At 36.6% G+C, this 19,399-nt stretch overlaps 1 protein-coding gene across 2 annotated transcripts in view; it reads right to left on the bottom strand.

Annotated features, from left to right (window-relative positions):
• LOC149088921 (adhesion molecule nephrin-like) overlaps positions 1–19,399 on the bottom strand; it is a 79,042-nt gene that overhangs the window by 11,156 nt on the left and 48,487 nt on the right. For both annotated transcript variants that reach the window (XM_089250841.1, XM_089250848.1), the window contains exons 9-11: positions 18,075–18,362; positions 14,051–14,347; positions 6,797–6,946 (exon numbers count right to left, since the gene is read on the bottom strand). In XM_089250841.1, coding sequence (XP_089106967.1) covers positions 6,797–6,946; positions 14,051–14,347; positions 18,075–18,362 — 735 coding nt within the window. The remainder of the gene's footprint in view (positions 1–6,796; positions 6,947–14,050; positions 14,348–18,074; positions 18,363–19,399) is intronic.

Below are 19,399 nucleotides of genomic sequence, written 5' to 3'. Positions count from 1 at the left end.
ATGAAAGAATTTGTTTTTTTACTTTCTTTTCTTAATAAAAATGCAAAGTAATTGTTTTTTATTTTACGATGATTTTGTATTGGAAAAGGTTCGAAATAGGAATTTGTGTTACCTCTTTTACTTTTTTTTTGTGGTGGTTTTTTCCCACTTCATTATCAAAATAAATAACTTTCCAAAAAATTTTGCGTTCAATTTATTCACTTTTTTTTTCTCTTCTTTATTATTTGAGAGAAAAAAAATTGATGATGATGTTTTTCTTCAAAGAAAAACAGATAATGTTTCCAAACATATTTCCGCTCTCGAATGAATCCGTGATTATGGCGTGGAAATCATGTTTTTTTTCTCAAACTTCTGATAAAAATGAGAAGACTTGCGGTGGCATATTCGAAATTAGTAGAATAAATACATGTTTTTGAATTTCTCGAAAATTGCCTAACAAAATTTTATCAAAGTTATTTTATAAAACGTGAAAAATATAACCAATAGGCTGATCGGTTGCATTTGCCCGAATGTAACCGATACGCTTATTGGTTGCATTTTTCAAGTTTCATAAAATAACTTTTTAAAACTTTTATAGTTTAATACCGGCCTAAGGAATATCAAACGGCGAAGATTCACGGCGAGATCTGTGAAGTGTATTGTCGAAATGTCATAAGTGATGACACAAGGTTCGCGAATGTGCGTGATAATTCTTCAGCATTCATTTTACGAATCTTGCCATCACTCATGTCATTCGGACTATATACTTCACATCGTACAATGACACCCGTTCGATTATAAATTTGTTACGTTCAAGAACGGACATAATTTTTCAAGAGATAAAGCGCTCGATCATACATTTCCATCGTTTTCTCATACATTTCCATCGTACAATCTATACAATTCCGAATGTCTTCCATTTGTGACCGAAAGAATTCTGTAGAGTGTAGACACATTGCACATGTGCAAAAATAATGTCAAAATTGTAAACATGACAGATGACTAATCGGAAAATAAGCAATACCGTGATCGATTATTCGATTGATGACACACGATACGTAAGAACTATATTTTGATCCGGATTCTTTTAGATTTCACCTTGATTTGAATTTTGCCAGTATTTTTCCTGGTCTGCACTTTGCTAGATTTAGCTTCGACCATTTTTGTGAATTTCGTCTTGATCTGTTGTTGTTTGTTTGTCTGTGTGTGTGTGTGTTTTGTTTTGTTTTTTTAAGCGCATTTTTCTAGATCTAGATTCTTGTCTTGATCTGCATAATGCTAGATATGTCCTTGATCCCGATTCTTCAAGATTTTGTCACGATCTAGATTTTTTATATTCTATCTTGATGTTCATTCTTTAGACTTTGTCTTGACCTGCATTTTCTTGGGCACGTAACTTAAAGGGGTCGGTGCACGATCTTGGCTTTCCATGTTTCCCTATGGGAAAAATCGCCTTCATTTAAGGAGCATTTAAAATTTTTCTATTCACTTTAGATATTCAATTTTTTTTTCTTAAATTTTACGGACATATTTCTATACAATTTAACAATAGCATTTAGAATATTATATAGTTGTTGGTTATTTTTTCTCGAATTTTAACTTCAACAACATGCAACTTTTCAAAAATAACCAAAATGTACCCATATTTTGTGACATAAAATTTTTTAAATAATTTTAGTTAATGAAAAATCCTCGTATTAAAGTATGTGACGAAAAAAGTTTCAAGATATTTGAATAAGTGGTGTTCTAACGAAAGACTTAGTTTTGAGAAAAAAGCATTTCTGTTGAAAGCATCAGCATATACTATATAATGCCTGCTAGCAGTTTATGTTGAAATATTTCTACGAAGTCCAGATAGAAGAAAAACTTGAACACAGACGCAGAAAATTTCATAATATTTGAAAATAGAAAAATTTTAAAATGTGGTTTTTTTGGAGAATTTGCGTGCGCCAACCCCCTTAAAACAATGGATGCCCCGAATAAATACACCGAAAAATATTATCACCGGATGCATTTTAGAAAGTTTTTGAAACAAATTTATTTATTAACATAAAAAATATTAAAAGTGTTATAATTTTTTAATAGATATTTTGAGACAAATATGGAAATTCAAATGAAATTTCGTCACCAATTAAAAATCTAAAATTAGTCAAACCACTAATTATAATTTTTCACACTACTGTCGGAAACGAAGTCACCAAATTACAATTTACCTGACCTAGCTTATAGATTCATAACCAATTTACGGTGTGAGACCAGACTTGGGCAGGCATGGGCCTAGGATAGGGTAGCCAGATCGCCGGGAGGTGACTGGGAAACCGGGACAGATCCTGATAAAACCAGGAACATAACGCTAAGTCAGTGATAAAAACTGACAAATCCTGAAGAAAACTTCAGAGGGTATTATAGTGTCGAATTGTAAGGCAGTGGATAAAATTACTTATTGGATCAATATCTTGAGCCTTGAATGGTTTAGCTCAATGTTCTTCAACCCTTTTTCCTATTGCAGATCGCTGAAATGAAGTGAAAATTTTTTGCGAACCGGCATAAATGGGACAAATGATTTGCCAACCGGTGGGAAAAAAATTGAAGGAAAAAATATCCGAATCTTCTGACTTATATTTCATAGTTTTATACTTTGCTATTATAAATACGAGAAACCGCTTCAAGCTAGGTTTGATCATTTCATCATTTTTGTCGCACCATGATCATTTGCTGCACACGAGGGCTAGTTAGACCTTTACCTACAATTCATTGCCGATTCCGAACGGCAGCCATTTTTATACTCGCTGAGATGTCGGTGCGGTAACCCCTCGTGGGAGTCCCTGCTAGAACAATCTTTTTCGTGTGGTCATGTCACAGTTTTTAATGTACCCCTGCATCTGGAAAGTTTCTGACAAGGACAAAACTGGATATCGAACTCGCAACACCTCTAAACATCATTTGGTACTTTAGACGAATATGTAATCTACCTAGGCTATCACGCCCCTTCAAGTTAGGACCCCCTGCTGTCACCTATTGAATAAAATGAAAACTATCTGTTATAATTCTTAAAATTAAATGGTTTTTAAATTTAAATCGATGAGCAGAATGAAAATGAGCAACGTGTAATTATGAAACTATACATATTTTTTAATTTTATGCATATTGTGCAAATTTTATGCACCAAAATACCGGTTAATATGGTTTTTTTTTGCTGAATAACATTTCTTGTATATACCAAAAGCACATAGTAACCAGTATTTTGGCGCATAAAAATTATACCGATATACAGCATCGAAATGAAAATTTGTCATTTCATACCACATATTGTTTGTTCCCATCCTGCACGTTGATTCAACCCATTAACGCCGGTTGGCAAGAAAATTTGCCATTCTAAATTTTAAGGGTTTTTTTTTTTGCCAATAAATGGTGGAAGTGGTTCCACTCATTATTTTTTGTTTAAAAAAAATCAAAGTCGTCGTTAATGGGTTACAATCAACAACCATCCTATTTTAAGAATTAAAACTGAGTTTCACTTTCATTTTATAGAGGCAGCAGAAATACTAGAGCAGAGCTTATCTATTTGGAAGCAAAAAAAAAATATTTACATGCATTTCTCTTCTTTACAAGGAATATCGTACTTGGTAGTATAATACTTGGGTGACTTTGCCCAATTTTTCAGTTTTGAAAAAAAAAATGCGTGTGTTTTCTGCAGGTGTAAAACTTACTTGGTTGGTCGTTTGTGGTACTGCAGTGGTGATGGCATTTGTTTTACACTTAAATGAGACGTCCTAAGGTTTAGGGGCATTTCTTGATAAGAGTTATCGCCAATATAGGCTGGTTTTTCGACGTGATTCAATATCAAGAAAAATTTTAAGACTTCAAACTCTCATTTTACAGCCTTTTTGATAACCAGTCGAGTCCCATCCCTTTCTATTATCTTATTTAGATGAAATGAAGATTGTAAAGCTACTGGAAGGTTTTGGTTTTACATCTCACCGGAATATTTTTATTTCAGTGTGAAATTCCGGGTCACTTTGCCTACATTCTAATCATCATTTGGCTTCAAAGTGCCAACTTGAAAGTTATAAATGGATGAAATCTTATGACATAAATATGAATTGGAACTATTCAACAGCTTGGAAAAAAATAGAAGTTTATTTTAAAGACGAGATTCGCTCTTTTTATAAAAATAACAATAGCCTCACCTCATTCATGATCTGATCCAGGGCGAACTCGTGAAATTTTTGTGGCAACCATTCAACCTATAACTTTTACTGCCTTAACGTGTATGTTTTCTCATTTTGGTGTTCCGGGATTTTTTTTTTTCTTTCAACTCTTTCAATATTGGAGATTTTACGTATTTTGTAAAGATAATAAATGCTTCTAACTTCGCACCATTTTAAGTTGTTTTCTCTGTGTATTAACTTACATTGCAATGAAACCATCGGGTTTAGTCAATTTTTCTCTTTCTTCTCTTTGAAATTTGAATGTGAAATTAATTTTTTCAGTAATCTTACATCCTTATAACAACAAATTAATTTTTAATGTATATAATTTACCTAATTCCAACTTTAATGTGTCTTTTTTTTTAATTTATCGTAAAGTTTTGTGAATCAGCTTTAATGAAGAGTCATAATTGAGTCATATATTTTAAAAATAAAGTTTGATTGCATTTTTTGCGTTATTTTTGTTGTCATTGCAGTTCTCTTGACACCCCATCAAGTTGGCTCACATCTTTGTTACATGCACAAATCAGGTTGTTGGCAAAGTCACCCCGTTATGGCGGGTGACTTTGCCGAACCTGCTACTATTTTTTCATAAAAACAAAGAGGGGTAACCCATTAAAATAGAAACTGCATAAATCATATTTACGAACCATGTATCTCCTCCTCCCCCTAACCAGATCATGGCCCGCCGCTCTGTTTCATTCGTAGAAGACCTGGGCCATGCTAGAAGCTGTGCATGTAAGTGTTGTGAACCTAATGTTAAGCCTGTTTCTGTGCAATGCTTGTTATGTGCAGTGCCGCCTTCAATTTTTCTAACTATGAGTGAACTGTAATGATTAAGTTTATTTAATTATTGAATAATTGTATCGTTGTAGGACTTTTGCTGTCTGTACGAGACTTTTTAACTGGGAGATCGCCTCGCATTCGCGCCTCAAAGTTTGGAACCACAGAAAACCAACTTCAGCCGATCACCACTGTGACAACGGTGGGGTTTGAACCCGTGTCCTCGCAATGCGAGTCCGTCACTATGACTATTCTGCCACAGCAGCGGCCGAACCATGTACCAACCAAACACAAAAATTTTCATTTTTATTCTTGATCAACGGGTCGAATGAAAATTTTCAATTTCAATTTTGAAACCGAACAAATCCACCCCTAGTTGACGGTATAATATTCTTTGAAAAGAATGCGGAGAACCCTACGATTATTTTCCTGCGTCTGGTAAGGGTGGCCCGGATTTACTACCGCGCTGGTCATTCCGTTCTGTAATGATGTCTAAGATACATATTTGTCCGAACTTGCGGCCGTGTTGATGACACAGTCCTCTCTATTCAAAACTTTAGAAAAGGTCGGTATTGTAGTTTTTGAAGCTTCAAAATGAAACAGTCAAATTCCCAAAAATAATTTCATTTTATTGAATTTTTCAATAGCGGAGAAAATACTGGAACAAACAGCTATTCCGAAAGCATTTTTTGGGGCAGTGCATTTGTTAGTCAAATACCGGCACTCTCTCGCCACCCTAGCCTGGGATGAATCCCATTATTATTTTTACCGAAAGAGTTGAATTTGCTAAAATATTAAAATGAACCTAAAAGTTTTACAGAGAGGTCCGTGCAAAAATTCTAGACTAGGAACTCACCAAAGACTCTGGTCTATGAGCTCCGTTTCAGTACGTCAGGTGGGGTCATGACAGCACCCGGCTGCTAAATATCAGGACCTTAAAAAACAGATCAAAATACTTTACATTGACTACATTTTTTCATCATGGCTGCCAAAGGAAGCAGTTCTGTAGAATTTTGCGCATGTGCGTAGGAACACTTGCATCAGCGTCGATAAAAAAAAATGGAAGTGTGCGTGCGTGCGCGTGGGGTACAATTTCACAGTTATAACAGAGAAAAAATGATGTACCATACATGAGTTATAGTACGCGCGTGGTTGTCAGTAAAGCTCAGCATTGCAGGAATGTCTAAACTCAACGTTGCGAGATGGAACCGAAAATTAGTATAATATGGGGTATGGTCCGCTCTCACAGTCAGAAAGGTGGCACAGAGATACGGCACACGAGGCATTTGAGGAGTCCCTGAGGCAATCAGTCCCACTCCTGCAGCAACGCAGTTTTCAGGTCCGGGATGGTTCTTGGAAGGGGATGGAGAGATGCAATTGCCATCCTAAGAGCGTTCCAGACATGCTCTATATGGTTTAGGTTAGGAGATCTGGCTGGCCAATCCATACGCCGAATATTCTCACTTTCCAGATAATCGTTGACCAGATGAGCCCGATGTGGACGAGCGTTGTCTTCCATGAACAGGAACCGAGGGCACACTGCTCTCCTGAAACAGCATAGGGCTCTAAGATCTGCTCTCTATACCTCCTAGCAGCTAGAGACCCTCTGTCAAACACATGGGCAGAGGATACCTCAAATGCACACAAAATGTGCAAATTCTCTTAATTTTACACACGAGTGTATAACAGTGTGATTTTCAAAGTTAGTCGAAGTTCAATTTTAGTTTAAAAAGTTGAACACACATTATAGTCATCGCAATTATCATTATCATTAAAAATACGATAGCTTTAGTATGTCTTAAATTCCTGTAATCAGTGCTTACATTTCTCGCATCCAGCGATGACACGGAACTTCTTCCACAGAGCTGCAGCCAGAAACACTATGGCACATCCGATGGCTCCAGTAATTAGAAGGCTTAGCCCTAGCCATGGATAATATTCTTTCTCCTCGTTATCTTGTTTCTCGTGATATACTGAAAAAGAAAGGGGGATCATTAAGGAGAAATGAATAGAGCCATGTTTCCCAACGTGGAGCCGACGCCCCACAGGAGAGACGACATGAATTTTAAGGTGGAGGACAATTTGAATTATATTTTAGCTGGAGTAATCAAGATTTATTAAAATCCGTATTTAATAGAAAAATAATAATTTCTCAGAATTAATGAAATTCATATTTGATATGAAAATAATTGAAGAATTTATAAAAATTCATATTTAATAGGAAATGATCTCAAAATAAATATAATTCCCCAATAATGATTCCTATCCCTATTTGACTCGAAGCCGTAAACCCACCCGTGAAGATGCCGCTGCATGAATAGACACACCGCATTATGACTTGTTGGCCATTGGGCTTCATGGAAGTTTTGTTTTTGGCCCGAGCACTGTCTCAAAGGTTGAAAACCATTGTTTCAGACGTCCCTTAACGGACATTCTTCTTTAGCGGACGCCTCCAGATAACCGACAATTTTTTTTACAAATTACGTTGATGGGCCTCCATGTATTTTGCTATCCATTTACACAGTCCTCGTTAGCGGACAAAATTTTCTGTCCCATGGGTGTCACTTATCCACAGGCATAGATGTTACTCTGCCAAAGCCCGAAGTGCGGCCAATTCGTGACTTGGTTGGACCAAAGTCCGAATTGCAGAAATGATTCGGATTTTGGCTGGACATTTCGAGAAGTGGCCGGAGATTCCTGACTAAAGCTCGATGTACTGATGTAAAACTGCCCGGTTTTAGCGAAATCCATTTTTTTAATCGCCAACGTGTGATACATGTCTATATAATTATAGCAGGTGTATTGGATTAGCTTAATGTGATGCGAGAGGAAAAAAAGTGAAATTTGTGAGAAAAAAACTATAAAAATAAATGTATAAACATATAGTTTTTCTGCCAAATTTCGGAAAAAGAAAAGGGTTACCGCATCGTGACTATGGTTTGATGGATTGCCACAACTAACTTGAACATAACTTTCCAGGAAAATATAAGCCAACTTGACGATGATCACGAATGCCTTTGGCCCCAAAGCGTAGGTAGTATAGAATATCTTATCGACCTACGAGATAAGATGCTCTAGATTTCAAAAATTCAAGTACGCTTTGGTAAAAATAAAAGATGAAACGGTAAAATTTTTAAAAAATTTTGGACGACAAAAATTTCGGAAAGCTCCGTAAAATAGAGTAATATGGTCACCCAATATATCTTGTACAAGTTTACTCGAGGCCCTCCCGAGTAGCAGAATTACCGCATATCGGGCCCGCGGACTGAGGAGTTATTGCACCCGTGGTTTTTCGGATAGAACGAGTCGTGGAGATATCCGAAACCAGGTCTTCACAATCGGTTTGCGTGCCCGTGTTCTAATTTTGATGAGGAGAAATCCTAATCACTTCTCACCACAAACAAGAAGAAAAGCCAATCAATGGTAATTAGATAGATTTCCGTCTCTCTCTCAATTTGGTGAATATTAATAGCAGCGAAATCTGAAAATTCCCTTCTCGACGCCTCTCTCATCGTTGATGGACGTGCTCAAAAAGCCGATGTACATCACTTTAATTTGTGTGTAAGCCGCATTTCTCGAACTTTCTCTTAGAATAAATCATATGCCTCATAATAACGGTAATAATAATACTAATAACGTGACGAAATTCTCTGAAAGGGTGCTGGAAAATGTGAAGATCACCTTTGTTTCTCTTTGCTTTTGGTAGTAGTTTTATGCTTAGAGAAAGAGATGTTAATCATCCAAACATCAAATATATGTTAGAATTATGCAACAACCAGAGTGGACTTCGGAACCCTCTGGAGAATGGAGAAGAAGGTCCGTTTTGACGTGGGGGAAAAACTCAGCAGACTTCTCCAGGTATGCAAGCACGCAACCTTGGCGTAAACTGGTTTTTATCTTCTGTCTTCAAGTCATTTCTAACAGTGTTCAGTTCCGGTTCGCCTTGGAGCTATAAATTAATTTTATAGGACGCTGAAGTAGCACTGAAGACAATAAACGGGAAATATTTATGACGCAGTTGCTAAACCCGTTTTTTAGGTTGCTTTAAGATCGAATAGAAATGGAATCGTCTTACGAGAAGTTGCATGACGTAGGAAACCCATTCTCGTTCTTTTAAAGGAGTACTATTACTTCACCACACACCAACTCCCGCCATATCGCTGTACTGCAATTTACTGTCGTTAGCTAGTTGGGTTGGAAATGAAGGCGCCATCTGTCGGTGGTTTCCTCAAGCATGTCGGGGAAACATCTTGTTATCTGTAGTCTTCCCCCGGTTCGAACCTGACGGCAACCTTCACTGTGGTAGACGAGCATCTTACCACCACGCCACTCGGGCGTATTAAATACAAATACAACGCCACAATAGGCAAAATTCCCAACGAGGTGGCTGATAAAAAGATGCCCATAAAAATATGGATGTCATATATTTCATAAATACAGCAGCCCAATTAAAAATTAACAAAAATTGTAAACAATATATACACATGATAAAATATTATACTTATGGTTGTCTTATTCTAAGAATGGATAGCTTCTCGATTTACCCCAACATGTTTATCGTATTTTCTTTTTAAACGTATCAATTGTGTTACAATTTACTATCTCCAGGGGTAAGCTATTCCATTTATTAACAACCCTATTAGAGAAAAATTCCTTGCGACACCATAACCTTGCATTGTCCCTCACCAATCGATACTGGTGTCCCCTTGTAAAAGCAGTCGATTGGCGGTTTACTAAAAGTTCATGGTCCATCTTATCCATCCCATTGAAAATTTTGAACACTTCGATCATATCTCCTCGATCTGCGTTCATCAAATGTAAACATATTCAAATAATGAAGTCTCTCTTCATAACTCAAGCCCCGTGTTCCATTAAGGACACGTGTAGGTCTTCTCTGCACCCCTTCAACCAAGTCTATGTCCCTCTGTAGGTATGGTCTCCAAAACCTTACAGCATACTCCAGTCCAGGACAAACTAAACCTCGAAAAAGCGGAAGAATGACTTTAGGAGAACGCGAAGAAACATTTTTGAAAATGAGACCAAGCATTCTATTCGCTTTTTTGACCACCGCTGAACAATGTTCAGAAAACCTAAGTCGCTCGTCAATGAGAATTCCCAAATCGGTGAAACTAGTTGCATCCGGGATAGTGACACCATTCAACTCGTAAGAGAACCGTAGGTTGTTCGAACCAAAATGAGCGACCATGCACTTATCAACGCTAAACGTCATGCTCCATTCATTTGCCCATGCTACAATCCTGTTTAAGTTTGTCTGGAGCAACTCCCTATTGATTTCATTCCCGATTACCCCCATTAGCTTCACATTTTCTGCGAATTTGCTAGTTATCCCATCAATACCCTGATCGAGTTTATCGATAAAAAGTGAAAAAAGTATGGGGCCAAGGATACTTCCCTGAGGAACTCCACTTGTGACGTCTGTCCAACCAGAGAATTCTGCGTTCACCATAATTCGTTGCGACCTATCTCTTAACCACGATTCTGTCCAATTCAGCAAGTTGCCCCCAATTCCAATCTCGTGTAAACGCTTCAAGAGTTTGCCATGTTGGACCCGATCGAATGCCTTCTGGAAATCAAGGTAAACAACGTCTACTTTTTTGCTCTTACCCAAAGCCTTAGTCACGTGATCATAGAAGCAAAGGAGGTTAGTTAAAGAGCTTCTTTGTTTGGAACCGAGCAGAACTTCGTTCTATCGCCATGGGCAATCTACTACCTGTATACGAACGACGAACACGCTGATATATACGGAGAACGCCAGGTTTCAATAAATACAAATACAAATACAACGCCACAACAGGCAAAATGCCCAACGAGGTGGCTGATAAAAAGATGCCCATAAAAATATGGTTGTCATATGTTTCAAAAATACAGCAACCCAATTAAAAATGCAATTAACACAATAAACAATATATACACATGATAAAATATTATACAATGCCCATAAAGAATACTTATGGTTGTCTTATTCTAAGAATGGGTAGCTTCTCGATTTACCCCAACATGTTTATCGTATTTTCTTTTTAAACGTATCAATTGTGTTACAATTTACTACCTCCGGGGGTAAGCTATTCCATTTATTAACAACCCTATTGGAGAAAAATTCCCTGCGACACCATAACCTTGCATTGTCCCTCACCAATCGATACTGGTGTCCCCTTGTAAAAGCAGTCGATTGGCGGTGTACTAAAAGTTCATGGTCCATCCTATCCATCCCATTGAAAATTTTGAACACTTCGATCATATCTCCTCGACACCTGCGTTCATCCAATGTAAACATATTCAAAAAATGAAGTCTTTCTTCATAACTCAAGCCCTGTGTGCCAATAAGGACACGCGTAGCTCTTCTCTGCACCCCTTCAACCAAGTCTATGTCCCTCTGTAGGTATGGTCTCCAAAACCTTACAGCATACTCCATTCCAGGACGAACTAAGCCTCGAAAAAGCGGAAGAATGACTTTAGGAGAACGCGAAGAGACCTTTTTGAAAATGAGACCAAGCATTCTATTCGCTTTTTTGACAACCGCTGAACAATGTTCAGAAAACTTAAGTCGCTCGTCAATGAGAATTCCCAAATCGGTGACTCTAGTTGCATCCGGGATAGTGACACCATTCAACTCGTAAGAGAACCGTGGGTTGTTCGAACCAAAATGAGCGACCATGCACTTATCTACGCTAAACGTCATGCTTCATTCATTTGCCCAAGCTGCAACCCTGTTTAAGTTGGTCTGGAGCAACTCCCTATCGCTTTCATTTCCGATTACCCCCATTAGCTTCACATCATCTGCGAATTTTAAAAGATTTATTACATAAGCAAAGACTCGCAGCGGAGTGTACAAGCACGACCGACTCCAGTCGGTGCAACAAGACTACTCACCAAAGAAGGCGCGAAAAATAAAAGAACAATAATCACGCGACGGCAGCGCCAACCAGTGGCGACACAGAGAAACAATATAATATGAAGTACCTAAGTTACATACATACTCAAACACTACCGATTGTGAGTTGTGCCGGATTCAGAGCTGCCATCTTTTTTTTTCAAATTGTGAGTGTAGTGTTAGAAAACAGCAGCAAACCAATTTCAGATGACCACCTCTGCGCCCCCGAACGGGGTTCGAAATTGGATCCGCACGACACTACCGCGCAGTTGCGTTCTTATAGGACTATATATTTCCACGATTGAGGCCTGTTTCTGAAAAGTTTTTGAAAATATTTTTAAAATGTTCTGTGGGTAGCTGAAGGCAGTGTACTTTCTGCAGATTACGCTGAATAAATCTAATTTCCATATACATTAAGGTATCCGACTACGTTGAAAACGTCATTTTGGCAGAAAAAATATGGATTTCCATTTTTTTATTTTTTATAAAAGCCCTATTTGTTGTGATTCCAAAGCAGGCCTCGTTTTGTTTACATGACGCTTAGAATCAAAGTTACGTCCACTTTAGTGTTGCGTTTTTACATACAAGTAATACGCGAATAAAGATTTCAAACGTGTACTAAGAATACCATTTTTGACATTTTCCTCGAGTTTGTGACATGATTTGTAAATTGCATTGATCTATTCATTGCATAATTAAGAAATTTTAATGTGATATTTCGCTATATATTTTTGAGGTTATGAACCAAAATCTAAGGTTTATCACACATATTTTTTTGAATTGCATTGTTTTATAGACGAAATGTAGGATAAATTTCAAAAAGCTCACACGTACATAAACGTATTTGGGTGTAACTTATGAGCATATTATGCAATCCTTTAAATTTTGGTTCATAACCTGCAACATTATTAGCTGAATGTACTGTGAAAATCCCAAAGTATTTCATTAACAAATTTTTTTCAATCGTGTTTCGAATATCACGTGAATTTTGGCTAAATTTTGACCTTAAAACTACTTTTTCATAGAAAATGTCATAGGCAGACAAAAATTTGTCACTGTTTTCACTATTTCGAGACACTTTCAACTAAAAAATGTTATTAAAGTTCACTCCAGTACAATTTTAAAGAAAAGTGACGAGAAAGGTAGTCGGATACCTTAAGAGCCCATTATAACGAGTACGGCTTATGACAAGAATCTCGTAATTACGAGTAATTCACAAGTGATTCTCAACAGCTAATGTTAAAGCTACAAAAGAAATTCGCTTGCAGCGAATTGCTTATAAATGAAAATCAGAGCACATCGGCTATAACGACACAGAAATTCTCGAAAGCAAGTTTTGTTTTCTCCTTTCATTACGAATTATGCATAAAATAGACAAGAAAGAGTGACTTTTTTTAATCTCTTCACCCTATTCATAGGTGTTTCTAAACGGGGCATGTTATTACCTCCCAATATATATATAAGAGGAGCACATGCTGTATCTCATTTTCTTGTTATCTATATGGGAGGTGGAAAAACACGAAACTTTATCTGTAAGTGTGTTGGTTGGGCAGGGGGGTGCACGACCCTTGGTTTTGACATCTTCGTTATTTCGTGCACCTCTCCCCCCCCCCTTTTTGAAATCTTCCAAAACTGGACACATGGCGAACAGGTCTGAAACATTTTTTTCTGTCGTAAGTTTTTCCCTGCCAGATCTTGTGACTTTTCTTACGCCAAAATTGCATAAGTGAGATAGTATCCGATTATTTTAGACTTTTTTTCGCTATGAAAAAGAAATTTTTATTCAAATTTGAATAAAATAATGAAATAATGAAACAAAAAGTGAAATTGCGAAAAAAATTCAGGCTTCCATCGTCCGGTATAGTTTTCTTTTTGTTATACGATCAACATTGCGCATGCATAAGAAATTAACTCTAGATGCATATTTCAGCAAAGTTATTTCAAAATGGAAGGAAAAAGAAAGGCAAATTCATCCAGTTTGTTTTTTCCCAATTTATGTTTCTACATTCCAAAAAACTAAAAATCGTTTATATCATTTGTTGTTGAGAAGTTACGTTATAACGTCAATCTTTCCTCTTATTTTGAGCTGTCGTTATAACGGACTTTTACCGTACTTTTTTGGGATTTTTAGTTTTGTTCCCCTTTATTCGAAATTAGTAATTACAGATAGGAAGAGATTTCTTACTTCGTTCTTCGACAGGTGTCCTAAGTGTCCTAACCCTGACTAGAACAGGTGAACTCTTGCCGTTCACGTTCACGGCGTACACGGCGAAAAGGAGGTCTGTGTCTGAAGGTAGATCCGGCACGTAGAATATCGGTATGGATCGGCTGGTCAGGAACGCTCTCGAATGGCTGTCGTACATGTACATCTCGAGATTATATCGCAAGTCGGAATCTTGTTTCTTTCCTCTCTCGCACATTATCGTGACTGAAGACATACTAATATTCGTTGCTGAGCAGTTCTGCAGAGTTTCTGGTGGACCTGTAACATCGGAAACAATCATTTCAATGTGTTATATATTTACTAAAACACACGCTATTTTCTCTAAGTGTGTGCAGACTCAATCCTACAGAATTCAAGGAATTTCCCCTTGTTTCAAAGCGATACAGCATCATAATAACTTTCACAAGAAATCAGTATCTATGAAATCTTGAGGTTTCAGGAACCAGAGAAGTAAGAACTATACTGCATGCTAGACAAGTCACAATGTTTTTTGTTTTATATTGTTCTGAATTCGGATGAAGACGAAATGTAGATGAATCTGAACCAAGACGAAATGTAGATGAATCTGAACCAAGACAAAAATCTGGAAGAGTCTAGATCAGAACAAAATCTAGAATAATGTAGATCAAAACAAAACCTAAAGGAATTAAGATCAAGACGAAATCTAGAACAATTAAGATCAAGACGAAATCTAGAACAATTAAGATTAAGATAAAACCTAGAATTATGTGGATCAGGATAAACCTCTATATGACTGTAGATCAGCGCAAATTCTCTATGACTGTAGATCAAGTCAACACCTAGAAGAATGTAGATCAGAACAAAATTTACTAGACATGGAGATAAAGAGAACACCTAGAGGAATTATATCAAGTCAAAACCTAGAGGAATTATATCAAGTCAAAACCTAGAGGAATTATATCAAGTCAAAACCTAGAGGAATTATATCAAGTCAAAACCTAGAGGAATTATATCAAGTCAAAACCTAAAAGGAATTATATCAAGTCAAAATCTAGAAGAATGGAGATCAGGACAGAATCTAGAGGAATTTAGGTCAAAAAATTTAAAAGAAAGGCCATGACAGCATCAAGAAACATAGTTCAGAACAAAATCTAGAAAAATGAAGATCAAGACAGAATCTACACGAATGTAACTGAAAAGAATCTAGAGGAATATAGAGGAATATAAACAGAAAGATACCAGGGGAATGTAAATGAAACGAATCGAGAGGAATGCAGATAAAAATAAATCTAGAAGGATGAAGATCAATAAGAAAATCTAGATTAATATACGAAATAAAAACGAAGAGCCAGAAAAAATGAAGAGTATATCGATCAAGACAGAGGAGGTGGATACCTCTCCAGAATCTGTATCTGATCTGCATCTGCGGGAAAAGAAGTAACTTGGCATCTTATCCCAAAATCTCATTCCTCTGAAATTTAATCTACTCGAGGTCCTCGTAACCAGTCTCGCTCTGCTGGTTATGTACCGGCAGGTTTGTAGCTTCAGGCCCCCCTCGATAAAACCCACATGAATGCGCAAAGCCTCATTGGAGGTGTTTAGACTCAAAAAAATACTCCCATAATCAGCGTTTCTGCCAGTGCCGTTTGAACGCATGAGCAAACGCAGTTATAGCTTGAGCTTGGTGTATGAGGGGCCGAGAATAACTGCGCGTAGCAATTCAATTATGATATTTTTTTAGCCCCCAAAATTTAATCGTTTTGTCAGAGGGAAGGACTTATAATGATGTTAGGATGGTTCGGGTTTTTGCAATTTCCTAATGAACCCTAACTAACTGTTATCACATTTCTTGGCCAATGCGTTATTTGGTGCAGTTCCTTCGCAGTGAGGCTCTGGGTGGCACAGCGTTCTCCAATCCTTCCATTATCATGTCTCCTTAGTGACATTAAAGCACGATAATATGCATGATAAAAGCTATTGATCGAGTCAAACCCCGATTCAAGCCGTTTCCATGATCTATTATTCCTCAAGTACCGAAATTGCATAATGCCAGTTCCCATGAAGAGAGATGATGAACTTCGATTCCTAAATTTATAAATGAAGATAAAGGCAGTAGTTTTACATCTCTTCGAGTATAACGCGTAGTTTTCCAAAATCCATTCTAAATAATAAAACGACAGAACCAATTTTCTTTATAACTCCATCATTTAATATCTCGGAATTTCAGAATCGAAATTAGTTATTTCCTTAGAAATCCTCAAAGGCAACATTCCGTAAATATATGTACCGAACAAACGGGATCAGATCAAACGGGTAACTAACTAACTAGATTTGAATTCCTCTCAGTCCCCCTTTTATGTCTGTAAAGTACAAGAATGTTTACCTGTGAAGGAAAATGTTTGTTTAAAAGGGAGGACAAATCTTAAATAAATATACTTTCGAACTCCATTACGTCAGTGTTATATCTGAATACTAATTAAAGTATCTATATAAGTTTCTCTGTGTGTGTGTGTGTGTGTGTGTGAAATCCAACATGGAAGTTTTGAATTGAATGATGTTTGAGTTTGAAATTGATGATTTTATCATATATATATGGAATTTATTTTTCAATATAAATTACGTCTCAGATAAATGCGATTAAAACCTTATGCGGACAAAAAAAAAATAGATCGCCGTTTGGTACCAAGGCGTGGAGATTTATGTGCATATTAGAGTGTATTGATTGGATGAAGATATTGGTAGATGTCATAAAAAAAAAAATTCGTATGTTGAGGCAGCAAGTCAGGGGTTCTTAATCGGAGGTCCTTAGAGATATTCCAGGGAATCCCCGTAAGTTAGGATGAAAAAAAAATTGACTCATTGAATTTTCCATTGCTGTATACTGAATATTAATTTTGTGAAGGGTGCCCGCGGAACACAAATTTTCGAGAACTCCTATAGTAAGTATGTAGCACTATAAAATTTAAAATAATTTTAGATCCAAGTACAATTGACCAAATTCAGTTAAGAACGGATTTTGTTAATTTTTTGCAAAAAAAAGCATATCAACGGGAAATAAATTAAGGGGTAAGAGTCTGTTTTGCTATAGACAACCCACTACGATGGGATTTTTTTGATGGCATCAGTGGTCCAGTGTAACACCAATATGCTGTATTATGGAAACACAAGAGGGAAAAAGAGTTGCATTAGGATTTATGCTGCCATCTATCGAGTAAAATAAAATCATTAGTTATAACTCTTCAGATAAAATAGGTCAGGGCTTCTCTCAAACTGTGCGTCGCCAAAATTTGTCACAGTGGTAGAAAACGTTTGAGAACCCCTGAAACAGGTTGTTTGTTTCAACCAGTGTGCATCATGAAAGAACAGCGCATGGTATGGTATGGTACCATACATTATTTATTTTTATGCTGCACATTGGTTTAAAATTTTATGCGGTGTAATACCTGTTAACATATTTTTATGTTTAAGCAGAATTACATTTCGGTGTGTCGAATATGATGAGATTTGAATTTAAAACTAATGACAATGAATATGAATTTTTTTTTCTTCTCGATGACATCAGTGGTAAATGTAACTAATGTAATGTAATGGACTAATGTAACAATAATAGGTTCTATTCTAAATCACAAAAGGTAAAAAAAAGTTGCGCTGGGACACATGCTGCCATCTATCGAAAAAAGACCTTTTGTCGTGATTCTTCATTTTTAAAAGGGGTTATTGGTTTTAAACTGGAGTGCAGCCGAGAAATCAAATTTATAGTATAATATATTGTTTATTTTCATGCTGCACACATGTTTAAATTTTACACACTATAATATCGGTTATTATGTTCTCTATGAGATGGGATGGCCGCAGAATCTCATCAATTACGTTAATTTTGGTATGCCGCCATCACGCTGAATATTTTGCTTGTCCCGTGCTACCGGTTAAGAAGCGCTGATAAAGATATGATGATCTTCAGCAACCTTTTTAAGTTGTTTCAATGACACTGTATAAGTGAATGACAGTTCATACAAATACCTACCGACTGGTATGACGGTAAATATGCACGGTTTTTGCTGCTCGCCAACGGAATTCGCTCCCCAGCAGTACAGGGTGCCGAAATCTCTAGCTCCGCCGGGAGTGTAGCTGGCAACGCTGCGCAGTCCGGCACTGGTGTACGAAACATTGTAGTGCCTGTCGACGGAGTTGCTGAAACTCCACTTGAAATCTACCTTCGGTGGATCGGCTTCGACTTGACATTCGACTCTTGCCATCTCTCCCATGGTCACGGAATACGTAGTCTTTAGGGCCGGCCTGCATACTGGTGCATCTGCAAATAAGAAAAGCATATCGAATCAATGTCGGGTCATAATTATATTCACAATTAGACTGAATAATTTCAAAAGATATAAAACTTGAAAATTACATGCTATCAATGTACTTATTTTAAAAATTTATAAAATAATTTCCCTAACATAAATTTTTTCTTGAAAGGTTATAGATATTTTCCTTAAAAATTTCTTAAATTTCAATTGCTTCAATCAAAACAGAAGGTCATGGAGAAATACACGAAATCGCGGTATTCCTCCCTTGCAATTTTCCGATCCATAAATTTCAAGTATGAAAAATAATTAAGAAAAGTACATGTATAATAAGAAGTTTTTTAATGACCAAAATTTAAAAATAAATTTCAGGATAAAAAAAATAAATTTGAATACGTCAAAAAAGAGCAAACTTGCGTATAACTCTTATCATAACTTAGCCATAAACTTGGAAATGCCTCGAACGAATTTCCTTAATTAAAGTCGAAGTTTTGGAAAAAAAGGGGGGAGTAAAGTGCAAAATATATTCATATATATATACGAGGAGAAAAAAATTTTTATTACAAGAGTTTTTGGAAGAACAAAAATATGGTTTTTTTTTCTTAACTTGGAAGTTTTGAACATAAAAGATTGTAACTAGAGAAAACTTTTCCTATGATGTAAGGATTTATTGCATTGCTTAATCATAAAACCAAAACACTTATCCTTTCTTGTTTATTTTATTTCAATTTTAATATGAAAATTGCTTCAAATATCAAAGAAAGATACATCAATGTCTGTGTGTATATTGGAATGAACCGATAATAAATTGCTCTGGAAATGTGATTATTATACTGTACTAGCTATAATACCCGGCGCTGCCCGGGTTTTCTTCAATGAGGCTGTTAGAAACACGTGATATCTCCCTCTTTCTTTGAGGGACATGCAAACCGTGTCTAAGTTAACCAATATGGCGACGTCCTGCGCGACTCATGAAATAAATAAATCTAAATTTAAAGAAACGTAGAAATGAATAGTCCCCCCCCCTTTTTTTTATGGGTGTTAG

This window comes from Pholcus phalangioides, unplaced genomic scaffold (assembly GCF_987345545.1).
Source record: "Pholcus phalangioides strain wild (caught in Gottingen) unplaced genomic scaffold, Ppha-v1.0 ptg000003l_1, whole genome shotgun sequence".
Lineage (NCBI taxonomy): Eukaryota > Metazoa > Arthropoda > Arachnida > Araneae > Pholcidae > Pholcus > Pholcus phalangioides.
This window is presented reverse-complemented; position numbering and strand designations above follow the sequence as displayed.